The 12,863-nt window shown below is 35.7% G+C and overlaps 1 protein-coding gene across 1 annotated transcript in view; it reads right to left on the bottom strand.

Moving 5' to 3' along the window:
• Window positions 1-12,863, bottom strand: part of LOC145994147 (uncharacterized) — a 118,406-nt gene that overhangs the window by 13,452 nt on the left and 92,091 nt on the right. Inside the window, exons 8-10 of the mRNA XM_083130238.1 lie at window positions 11,135-11,227; window positions 6,548-6,695; window positions 461-594 (exon numbers count right to left, since the gene is read on the bottom strand). Coding sequence (XP_082986364.1) covers window positions 461-594; window positions 6,548-6,695; window positions 11,135-11,227 — 375 coding nt within the window. The remainder of the gene's footprint in view (window positions 1-460; window positions 595-6,547; window positions 6,696-11,134; window positions 11,228-12,863) is intronic.

Raw genomic sequence — 12,863 nt, 5'->3', positions numbered from 1 at the left:
TCTTCTCGATTAGTCAAAAGACAAAACGAAGCAAACCAAATCATTCAATTAACCCGGAAAAACTGAACATAGTACTCGACACCACAATGAAGACCACCTCACAATATTTCATATAGATTTTCAGCATATTCAACTACGAGTATGACGTTATCTAATTCTCTATCTTTAACTACATTACTTTTAGCAAAGTTAGCCACAATAAATTTTAAATACTCTTTAAAAAGTAATCTCAATAATTTTCTTCAAAGTCCAAAATTAGTATTACTCATAAATAATTGTCATGATTAATTTAATCGATTGGCCTGCCACCTGGTGAAATTCTACAATAAATATCTTTTTGCACGATCAAAAGCTTCGAGTATTCTATCGATAGCAATCAGTTAAAATTTACCACTAAATTGCTTGAGTCTACAAAAACGTATTTCATTAAATAGAAAAAAATGGAACGTCTTTCTCTTACCAAATGCTGCCCAGAAATCTCCACGCGTTCTGACGGGAAATAGAAGAACCTGTCCCGTGACGTCATACCTCCCAACAGCTATTAGCCTAGGTACTTTTACCGTCAAGTCTAGCCTATAATTTTCCATATCGGCTCTGAAATGGAATAGAAATTATTAAACCGAACATTCACGTTTCTTGTAGCATACCAAACAGAGAATTCTTTAGAGAGAAATTATGATGAGAATCGAAAATGACCATGGAAATATTCATGTGCTTTGAAAGAATGTACCTATCCAAGAAATAATATGTAATGTTTAATTTTTACTCTGTCAAAAACAGCAAATTTGAAATGATTTTTATCCAGTTACTTCTGTAGCTTGTTACAATTAAACAAATCTGCATATAAATAATTTGAAAGTAAATATTGGTTATATATAGCTCCATTATTTAACAATATTTGCTTTGCATTTAGTTTTATGTTATAGTTAGACTTACTTTTAAAGATTACAACCTCCCTTTCCTAACAGTGCTGCCACCTAGCGACGCAGTCTAGAACTCGTCTCGCAGACATGTGGCGTACCCCAACCTGGTCTACATATCCCGTAAGTTTCATCGCTCTGTCACTTTATTTCGCTTTTTCCGGTTATTTATTGACCGTACCAAATATATTATAATATCTATGGTGTTCAGAAAAAGGCACGTAAGTCACAAACTGTGATTTTCTGTTTCTTTCATTCAAGTTGTACTGAATCAATTAAATAAAATATTGGAAGTGTAATTTTATATTGGGAATGATTGAAGACTGTAAACAGTGATAATCCAACGTGTGTATAATGTCTGTAATGTTTTATATTAAAGGAATTAACATGAATTGCTGCCTTCTGTAAAATTGCATTTTTTGACTAAAGTGATTTTCCCCGAAAAACTTGGATATGTCATTTTCTATTCTTAACATTTGTAAAAAATCATACTATTAAAATTTTAACACATAATGACGTGTACATTTATATAAGTATACATTTCCATAATAATGTTTGAGACAGGTATGCTAAGATTATGGAAAGAAAATCACATTACTTGTAAACGTCTATTCACACCTACAAACCCAAAACAAATTCAATCACTGTCGGGTTTTGATCAATTGATAATTTGATTATATATTAATACACAATAAAGAACCAATCATATGGTTTATGGATCTGTACAAATAAACAATGAATATCATATGAATATGTTCCACGAAGTGTCAGTTAAAACTGGAATAATAACAAAACGTATGATTATTTTGTTTTCCATTTAATAGAACAAAAATTGTTCTGGCAAGCATTGTGTAATGACAAGGTAGAGGATATTTGCATGTTGTTTCATATGCTTTATGTGCATTTAACTTGATTGGCAATACTCTGGTGAAGTTTTATAGTGCATATAAATATATATTTGATATGTTGCTACATAATTGAGCTTAATGTGTATATTATTGCATATATTCAATAATTCAAGCGACAGCAGAGCATTATTTCTTTAATAGCTGTTGACACGATGTCCGTGTCAGGATGCTTCCAAATGTTCAGCCAATGTGGGCATGCTCAACCACGCATCCAGTGAAATCACTGGGATCAATCTTCCATTACAGTCCAGCCAGGGAAGACAAAACTACCCGGAAACGTCTTTTCCAAACGCGAGAGGTGAAGCAGGTAGAAGCACCAGCCAAAGTACACTGTGAAATTTCGTTTATATATCTGCTTTTATTTTCATTCTGAACCCTTCCATAATTTGAAACATATCTCCACTTACTTCATTGATGTTTCCACAGCAAACGATTTTCAATTAACCTTACCTTCCCAAAATGGCATTGCTGCCACAGACCTCCAGGTACCAGACCGGAAACGTGAGTTTTATTTTTATATAAGTCAACTTTAAGTCAAAAATTTCGAAGAGGGGCTATCATGGCGGCGAGCATGCCTTCATATTTCTACTTGTAACAACTGTTTTGAAGATTGTGAGCTATTCTACCGTATAAGATTGCAATTTTTAAGTGTACTAAGAAGTATATAACTCTACAAATTACACTCCACAAGTGAGCACAAATAATTTCTTCAAAGAAATGAGAACTTAACGAGCTCTAATGTGCATCTCCGCCATATTTGTGGCCCCAGGATAATGCACGGCTTCAAACAAAAGCTCATCGTTTTCAGTCTGTGATTTCTGCCGTCACCCCTATTTTGACAATGAACAAGTCCAGTTGGCGCATGCGCACTTCTGTCCATGGTTTCGACTAAGGAAGCCGGACTGTACACTGGTTTGTGTGTGCGCTAGTGAAAAATATGTAGGGATGAGGGGGATCCTGAAAAGTTAGTACACGAATCAGGAAAAAAAAATCACATCCCGATACCAAATTTACGGGATCCCGAAGAGTCTGCAAATACAAAAAGACCGTGTTCAAAAGTGGTTAATTCTCCGACGATTTCTGTACTAGAAGTATTTGAAAATTCTTGAAATTTATAACAGTTTTTATTCCAGAAATTATAGAATCAGCACTTGGCGGAAAAGTAGAATTCAAGAAATTCAAAGTGTCTGGAAATTTTGAACATTTCCCGTTCGAAAATTTTCCCTACTTAGTTGAGAAATATCAATTTTTCGTATCCTGAATGTCGGGATTTTTAAAATTTCCCATTCCGATCAAAAAATTTCAGCCCGCAGTTCCCTAGGAATATGTAATACCTACAGGAAGAATGGAAGGTGCAATACTTTTATAAATATATTTTACAGTATTTGCATTGATTAAAGGACCTTTGAATACATAAATTCAATACTGAATATGCTTTTTTATTCCATTTGGTCCATCGTTTTTATTAATACTAATCTCGGGAAATTCTTTTAAAAAATAGAGGTTTTAAAGTTTGATCAGTAAAGTTCTTTTAAAAAATAGAGGTTTTAAAGTTTGATCGGTAAAGTTCTTTTAAAAAATAGAGGTTTTAAAGTTTGATCAGTAAAGTTCTTTTAAAAAATAGAGGTTTTAAAGTTTGATCAGTAAAGTTATGATATTTTATCTGGTTCAGTCGAATTCAGGATCCTCAAAAATGTAGGAAACGACAAGTTGGATGCCTTTGTTGGCTGTTTAAAAATTACTCAGGTAATGGCACTCACTGTATATCTAAGTTCAGTTGATTCAGTTTTGTGCACAATAACGTTTCATGAATAAAAGTAAAATATTATTTTTAAAGTTAAATTTTAGTTGTGACATTGCAAGCTGTCCCATTGCATTAAGCGCCCTAGAAAATGTAGGGAGAGGTATACGTATTGCATTACAATGGTGACCGTTAAAATATTCTAAAAAAAATATAATAACCATTTTGGAAAATAACCAATTTTAAATCGTAAAAGAAGGGTTCAAATATACAATGTTTTCTACACAATACATTTCCTGAGTGTGCCAAATTTTAATGTAATAAATTTCACTTGATACACATTTTTCTCGCTCTACCAACTTAAAAATAGATGATTTTGAAGTAATTTTTGCACGACATTTCCGAATACGTATAACCTAGGTTTTTTACATCAACACCAGAATGCTTTGTATACTTAACGATATTGTTTGCTTGTTGCATTAACAATCCTTACATGACTGTATTCATTTACGTAATTTGCGTACTCTTAAACTTAAAAGCTAATATTCGAAACTAATTCCCAGAGGTACCAACTTAAGATAAACTAAAGGGGGGGGGGGGGTTGCAAGATAAATTTTTGTGGGGCAAGATCGGCATAATCAATAGGATGTGTCCTTCTATGTGAATTTGGGGGGGGGGCAGAAAATGCCTTGCTATGCTAATTCCTAATTCTTATGACGCCCCATCTATTTTTCTCCTACACGTCTACAGTCTGACATACATCTTTCTTTTGCAGCAATAAAACAAACATTCCATTCCCAGCATGCACTGAGTTTCCCGCAGTATATGAGTTAGTAGAATGTTATGGCGATACCCATGTAGGCCTTGTTGTTTCATTACCTTGTTCCAATAAATATTCTGATGCATTCTGGAATTTTAAACATTTCTAAGATAGTGTTCACATCAGTTGCAACTTGAAGAAGAAAGCTAGGTTAAAGAGATTTTCTGCGCGCGTGTGCGCATTCGTTCCTGTCCCATGTGCGCATTCGTTCCTGCCCCGTGTGCGCATTCGTTCCTGTCCCGTGTGCGCATTCGTTCCTGTCCCGTGTGCGCATTCGTTCCTGCCCCGTGTGCGCATTCGTTCCTGCCCCGTGTGCGCATTCGTTCCTGGCCCGTGTGCGCATTCGTTCCTGGCCCGTGTGCGCATTTTGGGAATTCTAAACCACAGATAAACGTATTATAATACGTTTATCTGTATCTGTACTGTTCGGGCTGGTGTGCGGCTATTACGAAGGAACCATATTCTGCAAGGAATCTGTTGTTCTAAGCATGCAAAAGAGAAAGAATAGAAATTTAATATTAAAGGGTTGTACTCGTAAATGTCTTGTGAATCGAAGCACTAGAGTTGTAAATAGTGTGTCTCTAAGTAATTTATACACTGTTTGAAACATAATTTCTCAGTACTGAAAGCAAATATATATATATATAATTTTTGTGGTACATAATTCAGAAGGCAGTGAAAAACGTAACGCATTACAAATAAGCATGGCGGAGATGCGGATATCGTTTGATCAGCGTAAGTGGGTACTGAAGATATTTTTCATATCAGTTGGAACTTGAGGAATTGATTGTTTGTGTTTTTTAAGTCCACTTTATACACATTAAGGCTAATCGGGACTGGACCTACAGTTTAAAGTGGGATCCGAACTACAATGTGAAACTTGAGTAAGGAAGCTCCGTCCCAGCTAACTGTGGAGGCGGCAAACGAAAGCAAGTCTCTGCGCAAGTAGTGACGCGAGACGGCTCCACCAATGAACACGCGGGAGGAACGGAATTGCGTGGAGTGGGGGAAATCGACTGAAGTTACCAGCATTCACAGCAGCGTCTACTGCTTCGCTCTGGCCAATAGCTTTCCCTCGCTTCTCTGACGCTCTGTGCGGCCTTGCCACACAGTTAGCCGGGACAGGGTATAGGTTAAAAGGATTTGCTGCCCTGGAAAACGAAGAACATGATTGAGGTTCGACGACGCTGGAGAGTTGAATTTCGATCACCACCAACAAGGGTAAGAATTACATGAATCCGAGACAAGTATGAAGTTGATGGAACTGTGCAAGATATGCAGAAGGGATCATAGACTATTAACAATAATAAAGTCGGTATGTCGCACTGGTCTACGTCGTTCTCTACGATGCATTGTGGCGGAAGATGGCCATTATGAAAGTTCACAGACTTATGATACACAACTTAATATTTCAAATTCCTAACTACTGTCATGAATATGTGAGTGTATGTGAGAGTGTGTGGGTGTGTTTTGTCGTCCCGTATGTATTTTTTCTTCTTCTTTTGTAATTTCTCTTTGCAATTTTATATTTTTCTATTTTTGTTTTCAATATTTATCTATGTATGTAATGGTTAAAATGTTGTTTTCTATTTTTCATATGCTAAAATTTCGATGTAAACATGGTTAAGTGGTAGAAAAGGGTACAAAGCCTTAACTTCGCCACGATAAGCAAGACGTAAGAAATAAATAAATAAACACCACAAAATATGTAGGCTATATCTATCTGCTTTAATTAATGACATTCTGTTTCAAAGAGTGTACACATTAATTTGAAACACTCTGTATGTATATGTGCGGGTGGAAGAGGGGGGAGGCGACGCAACAAACTTTCTCCTGAGATTTCGACCAGTGTATGGGACCGGTAGCCACCCACCATCGTGAGGAAATTGGGGAACTACGAATGAGTAGCGTAACCTGGTCATGAAAACCTACAACGACCGGGGATTCGTCGTGCAGACCACACGTCACCCCGTAACTGCTTGAATGATCGCCCACCTGTCTGCTGAGGCATGTGGGAGTGAGGCTGGAAGTTGTTAGGTAGGCCTTGCCCCTCAAGGGCAGTCACGCCACGGGAATTAATATATAATGAACACGCTGTATTAATATAATCACTGCGTCAAATACAAGAAATGGAAGACGTGTATAGGGTGCAACTTACGCCATATGTGTTATACTGTAATTGCTTCCACCGTTCACTGTCATATTGCTGAATACTGCCCGAACACTGACCGGTCCGTGACCATTTTCCATCGCTATCCGGTCTATGTGCATCGGCTCAATAGATGGCACGTTGATCTCAGGAATACCTACAAGATAATAAATAGCATTGCATTAAATACAGAGAAATGTAGGTTCATTAGTTAAATACATTAGTTTTTCTCTTCATGTTAAGTAATCTCAAGCCCTGACAAGAGAGTGGTTGGAGGAGAAATTTGTAAGAATCAGAACTTTCCAGAGGCAAATTTTAAGATTGCTGAGTCACATAAATTAAATCAATTTTTAGGTGAAAAATATTTGCTCTTTTAACACGTACTTCATTCCCCAAATATTGACAATAATTAATATTTTTAACTTTGCTTGGGAACAATCAATAACTTTCTATTAATCTACTAAAGTTTTTGTACTATCATAGTTTATTTTAACGCGAACTGTTATGAACATTTTCGTACTCTGTGAATTTCTTTCAAATTTTACAATTTAGTACATTTAATAGTGACTGTTTGTTATTCGTCTAGTATTTTTGTAAATTCCTGTTCTCTATGTCAATAAAAATATAATAATTGATAAAGTAAATTTTGTTATCACGATTTCATTTTTTGTAAGATGAAGTGAAAATTTTTGTTGCAAAGGGAACATTTTGAACCTGGTAAAAGGAAAATTGATTTCACTGATTGCGGCAACACTGGTGGACACACTAAAGTACAGTAGCTATGAGTTTCCACAACTGTTATATATAAGTGCTTTATTAGAACAGGATCATAGGGAAGTTTACAATGCCAGATCTTCGCTCACCCCAGTATGGGGACGTGAAACTTTCTCCAAAAGGTGCAAATTCCCAGTTCTGTCTTACAAAGTCTCAGTAGAGCGAATCTAACTCCAAACATAGGGTGCCCACAGGGGGGATTCATGACGCGCCTGCGTCATGGAAATTTATGGGGCGGACAAAATTTTATAGTTTACCTGCCAATTCTACATATCTTTACCCAAAAATGTGGGGATCGTTTAGTTTCATTTACTTCATATTGATTTTTAGTTATGGTTTTTATGTACAGTTTTTCTACCTATCTGTGGGGTGATCGCTTCGATGTGGTTGAAATGAAACGAAAGTTGGAAAGTGCTGTTCGCTTTAAATATATTAATACACTGTTAGTCAAGCGGACAAATTGTTAAGAATAAGGTTCAATACACTAACAATGACGTGAGTCTCAGGAAATTATTAACAAGTTTGCTGCAACGACTTTGCAACGTCAGTAGATATTATCATTTATGTAATATCAAAGTAATATGAAACATGCATGTTAATATCTATATTTTAAACAATACCTAAAGTAAACATATATATATTTTGCTTAAACATGTCCATTAAGACATATGCTAAGCAAAGAAACGAAAACTCACCTAGTCAACACACTTGTAATGCCAAAAATTGATTATGCTTCCCCCGTATTTATAAACATCCACAGTGCTCTAAATTACAAGATACAAAAACTTCAAAACAGTTGCATAAGATTTATACTGAATGTCAAAAGAAGAGAACACATATCCCCGTACTTGCAGGAACTTAATTGGTTAAACGTTAAGAATAGGAGAACATTTTTGGCATTGTATTTATTGTACAGGATCCTGAACAATAAGGAACCAAGATAGTTATATGATGAAATTGCTCCGTACAGGAAGAGAGGAAAACAAATTAACCTTCGTCAAAAAACACAATTCACGATTCCTGTACACAGAACAACACTCTATGGAAATTCTTTCATAGTCACCGCAATAAAAGAATGGAATGACCTCCCCCCACCACTGACCTCAGGGGAGCTCCACCCTGCAACACACAAAATAAACCTAAAGAAGCATCTACTGTCCAAACAATAGTGTCTGGATTTGTCTTTTCTGTAATGAATGGGAATGAGGTATTGGTTTTAGTTTTAGCTGTAATAATTGTATTCTAATTGTGGTTTTAGATTTAACTATGTACCTTCAGTACATTAATTGTTTACATTATAAGTATGAATGTTTTATTTTATTATTTTTTTATTCTTTCTACTGCAACAATGATTTTTCAATTGTCAATTGTAATATGCTTTTCTTTTTTAAGGGTTTGTTGTAAGAACGGCCCGCGAGGCCGAAACACGCCCTCTCAATAAAGACGATATTATTATTATTATTATATTAATATTGTTCCGAAAATGTGGTCAGACCAAAATAATTTGAGTAAAAAATTGGACATGAAAGGGGGGCGGGGGTAATGTTCTACATATTTTGGAGCGAGTGCGTCATAGGCCTTGCGGGGGATGCACATCCCTGTCCAAACATACACATTTTTTATCAGTGTAGCCTTGCTGAGAATGAAAGGAATTCCCGATGAATGACAGTTGAACATTGCAATGCACGTGAACCAATATACATAACTAGGTCTCTGAAGTTGATGAAAAACCATCATTATTTCTGTGCCTTAATGACAAACCTGGTAGTAGTCTCTTTTCTATCCGTTAGAGTTAGAAAACATTGTTTTTATTTAGCATTTTGTTTACATTTTGCAGCCTTTTTGGGCCTTTAGATCATTTTCAGCTATTTTTTCTGTTTTTGTTGAATTTTTCATATCATTTTTCGACGCATCATTTTGCTCCTAGCCTATTGTCTCGTGGATTCCCAATGCATTTGCTAGCATATTTAAATTTCCCCAGATGATCTGGTAAAGCACACTAATCGAACTATGGTCGATGCAAAAGCACAATATTATTTTTAGCTGAAATATTTTGCAATGGATTAAATTATTAATTGTGGTAAATTTATTTTTCCTGAAACGAGGTGTATTTTACTTAGCCTTGAAGTAAAAACAAAAAAAAAACTGCATTACTTAATTGCTTTTTTCCCTTTTGCTTCGGTAGTTTAAACAACCAAATAACCAAGCAACGGGTTTTATTGAATTACTCAACTACTTTCTTGTAATTTATGAAAAGACAAGCTTTCATTTTAAGAGCGAAAATTATTTAGGTAATTTTTTAAATATTAAGGTAATTTTCTTTTATTTTAAGGTCATTCTGGAGGTCATTTTTTGAGATTTTTATGTCATCATCTTCCAAGCTCTATCATGACTTTATTTTAAAGGTGTTGTGTTTGATAGGCGGTGTTATTATTATTATTATTATTATTATAGAGAGACCAAGAACGTTCATCAATCAGTACAGAATGACAGCTTAATTTAGTCTGATTAATATAGTACAATATAATGCATTGTTCAAGTTTAATAATTAGAGCAAATCTAAGAAACACACAATAACTTCTGATATGATAGGAAACGTTTTCATAGAATGTCTTTATGAATAGCTAAGGGGAAGCCAGGGAATATCTTCCTCCTGTGGAACTTTTTCCACAATTCTCATTTCTTAAGTTCACCGGTGAGCTTGAGTTTTTGCTTTAAATCCACTATTTGCACCGATAGGTTAATCGGGACTGAACCTAAAAGTTAAAGTTGCACTCGAACCACTATATGCCTCCATCGGGTATCGTATCCGGGACCCCTTCATTACAGGTCAACGACTTTACCTCTACGTCATCAGGGAGGCACTTTTAACCGGTGTATATTTAATTTTTGGTGTATTTACTGAACGTCGCTTATTTTTGCACCTCTGGTTTAACCACGAGAGCGAAGTACGACGTTTGGTATAGTTTGTTTTAAGTCTAATTTACGCACAGGTGATATCCGAAACACTATACCCCAACGGGATTCGAATCTTGAATGCAGTGCTATAGGGTTAACAGTGATGCCACAGGATGGAAAGAAAAGCGACATGGAAATGGACGAAGCGTCTGTGGTCTTCATTAAAGGTACCATTCCGGGATTCTCCCGAAGTGACTGAGAAAACTATTCCTATTTTATTGAAAGAATGAAACAGATGTAAACCAAAGCCCACGAGTGTTCGTATCCCTATTGGATAGATTTTTATATTATTCACAGGTAATAATGTTACAATAATAGTTTAGCTAAGTTTTGTGGCTTTAAAAGTCTGCGGAGAGACTTTTAGAACGCACTTTATATTGTAATACATCCTTACGAGCAAAATGCATGCATAGTTGAAGCCATGGATTAACCAATGGGCAAGCAGCAATTTCCCACTACCCACCTACACTTGTTTAACTTTTTTGTTTGTTATTACATTGAATGGCCAATAGATGTCTCTTCCTCTTTACATGCAAACAATTTGAAATTTCAAATTGAGATCACACTGTACCCCATGTTCAAATAATTGTAGAAATATGAATAAATATAGTAACAAATGAAATATCAATGTTTGAAAATATAAATAAAATAGAAGATGTTAACTAATATTAAATTAATGAATCACATTTTAATTGAATTGTGAAATATTAATGGATAAATTACGCTAGTCAAGCTCGAAATCGAAAAAAATTCATTCCTAACATTCCTGGAGTATCCATTGTTCCTTCCATTTTAAACACTATTAGCGTGAAAATGATTATTTAAACCTTGTTTATTAGACAGGCTGTTTATAAATTTACTCACCTTTTGCTAGGTATGGTCGTAAATGATTAAATAGCTCTTTGATGCATTCGTTTAGATAGGGGTCAGTCCTGTTGCATGGCCTGACGTATTCGGCTGTAATGAAGAAAACACCACTGTCAAGAAAAACAATTGTTGCAATTTTACGTACGAATATCAATCAAGTTACGTATTTACCATGGTTTGCCTACTGTATACATTATTTATCACGCTTTGTTTTAAACTGCTGTGAGCTTTTATATATTGGCTTTAAATATTTTTGTCATGTATATGCATCACAGCTAATAATTAGTGGTACAGTAAAACCTCGATAAGTCGGACTTCGCTTAATTCGGACATGCAAAAGGCAAAAAAAGTGTGATGCAGAGCCACGTCCGTCGGGCACATCATCACAATATGGGTATCACGTATGTACAGTGGGATCCATGAGTATTACCGTGCAAACTGTCCATGACTATTTTCATTAATTTTTCTCTTACATCCTGTGTGTTTTTAAGCGATGGATTCTTATGTATGCTGGTGCAGAAGTTATCAACAGCTTGTTTTGAGTTTTCTTTTAATTCTTGAAGCTCTTATTGGATCAAATGAAGTGCACGAACATGCTGATGGACAATTTGCACGGTAATACTCATGGATCCCACTGTACGTACTGCATTGTATGAACAGTAATGCTTTACAATTTACTGTACTGTATAGTGTATTTAGGCCTATGCCCTATAATTACACCATAATAAACGTGTTTTGTTGCTATAAACGGAGTTTTAATGCACTTTCTACTGATCTCTTAGGTTATTTCAGTTAATCCGGACATTCATTAAACCGGTCAACTTTTTTCACCATTAGTCCGGATTAACGAGGTGTTACTGTATACATTATACCATTTAGTGAATCAAGTAACTTGTAGTAATTGTAATGATAATATGAAATGTTCAAATTGTCCTTACTATACTATTTCAAAATATAGAAACCACACGGTTTCCATACGTATACTACCATATAGTCGGGATATAATTTGTTAAAACCCTTTAGTTACCTAACGTCCATCTCGTGGGAACATGCGCGTAACCTATATAGAATCTTAACTGTAACACTTCATTAACACATCCTGTTCTATCACCATGTACTTCTAGCTACCGATATCAGATAACGACAGGGAAACAGAAATCATGATCTGATACACTTAAGTTTTGAAATCCGAGACACACAAAACGGGGAAAGTTGTTTATGTGTTGTAATTGCTTCCATGGAGGTTGCAGCAAGGCATATCTTCACTTTCATCGCTTAAACCTGATTTGCTGGTTCCAGTACTGGAGGCTGTGAGCAGTGCGTTTGTGATTGGAGGAAATAGATTCCACGTCTTGACAAATTATGATGGGGCAGGAGGGAACAACAAAGTATAATAATTTGTGCATTGTTGAAATTAATATGGGAGTGAGTGGAAGGTAAAACATTAGTTGTAGTGTCATTATCTGCTCGTATAATGCTAGTCGCCGTAACGGTGTGGTTAGGCATCAATAGTGGTGTTGACCCAGCATTCTTAAAAGATAAAGACGAAAGTCAAATGCCGGAAAAGGTGACAAAATGATGGCTGATTCCAAAATAAATCCTTTCGAAAATCCTGGGCACGCCACGTGTCTGTCTCTTCGTCCGTTTCCTCAATTCCTGTTTATACACCTCCCCACACACACACATGGGGGTAAGGGTGTATACACACAAACACACAGAGGGCACT

The sequence above is a fragment of the Lepisma saccharinum genome, chromosome 10, assembly GCF_977018435.1.
Source record: "Lepisma saccharinum chromosome 10, izLepSacc3.1, whole genome shotgun sequence".
Taxonomy (NCBI): domain Eukaryota; kingdom Metazoa; phylum Arthropoda; class Insecta; order Zygentoma; family Lepismatidae; genus Lepisma; species Lepisma saccharinum.
The sequence above is the reverse complement of the archived record's forward strand: the minus strand, read 5'-3'. Positions and strand labels throughout refer to the sequence as shown.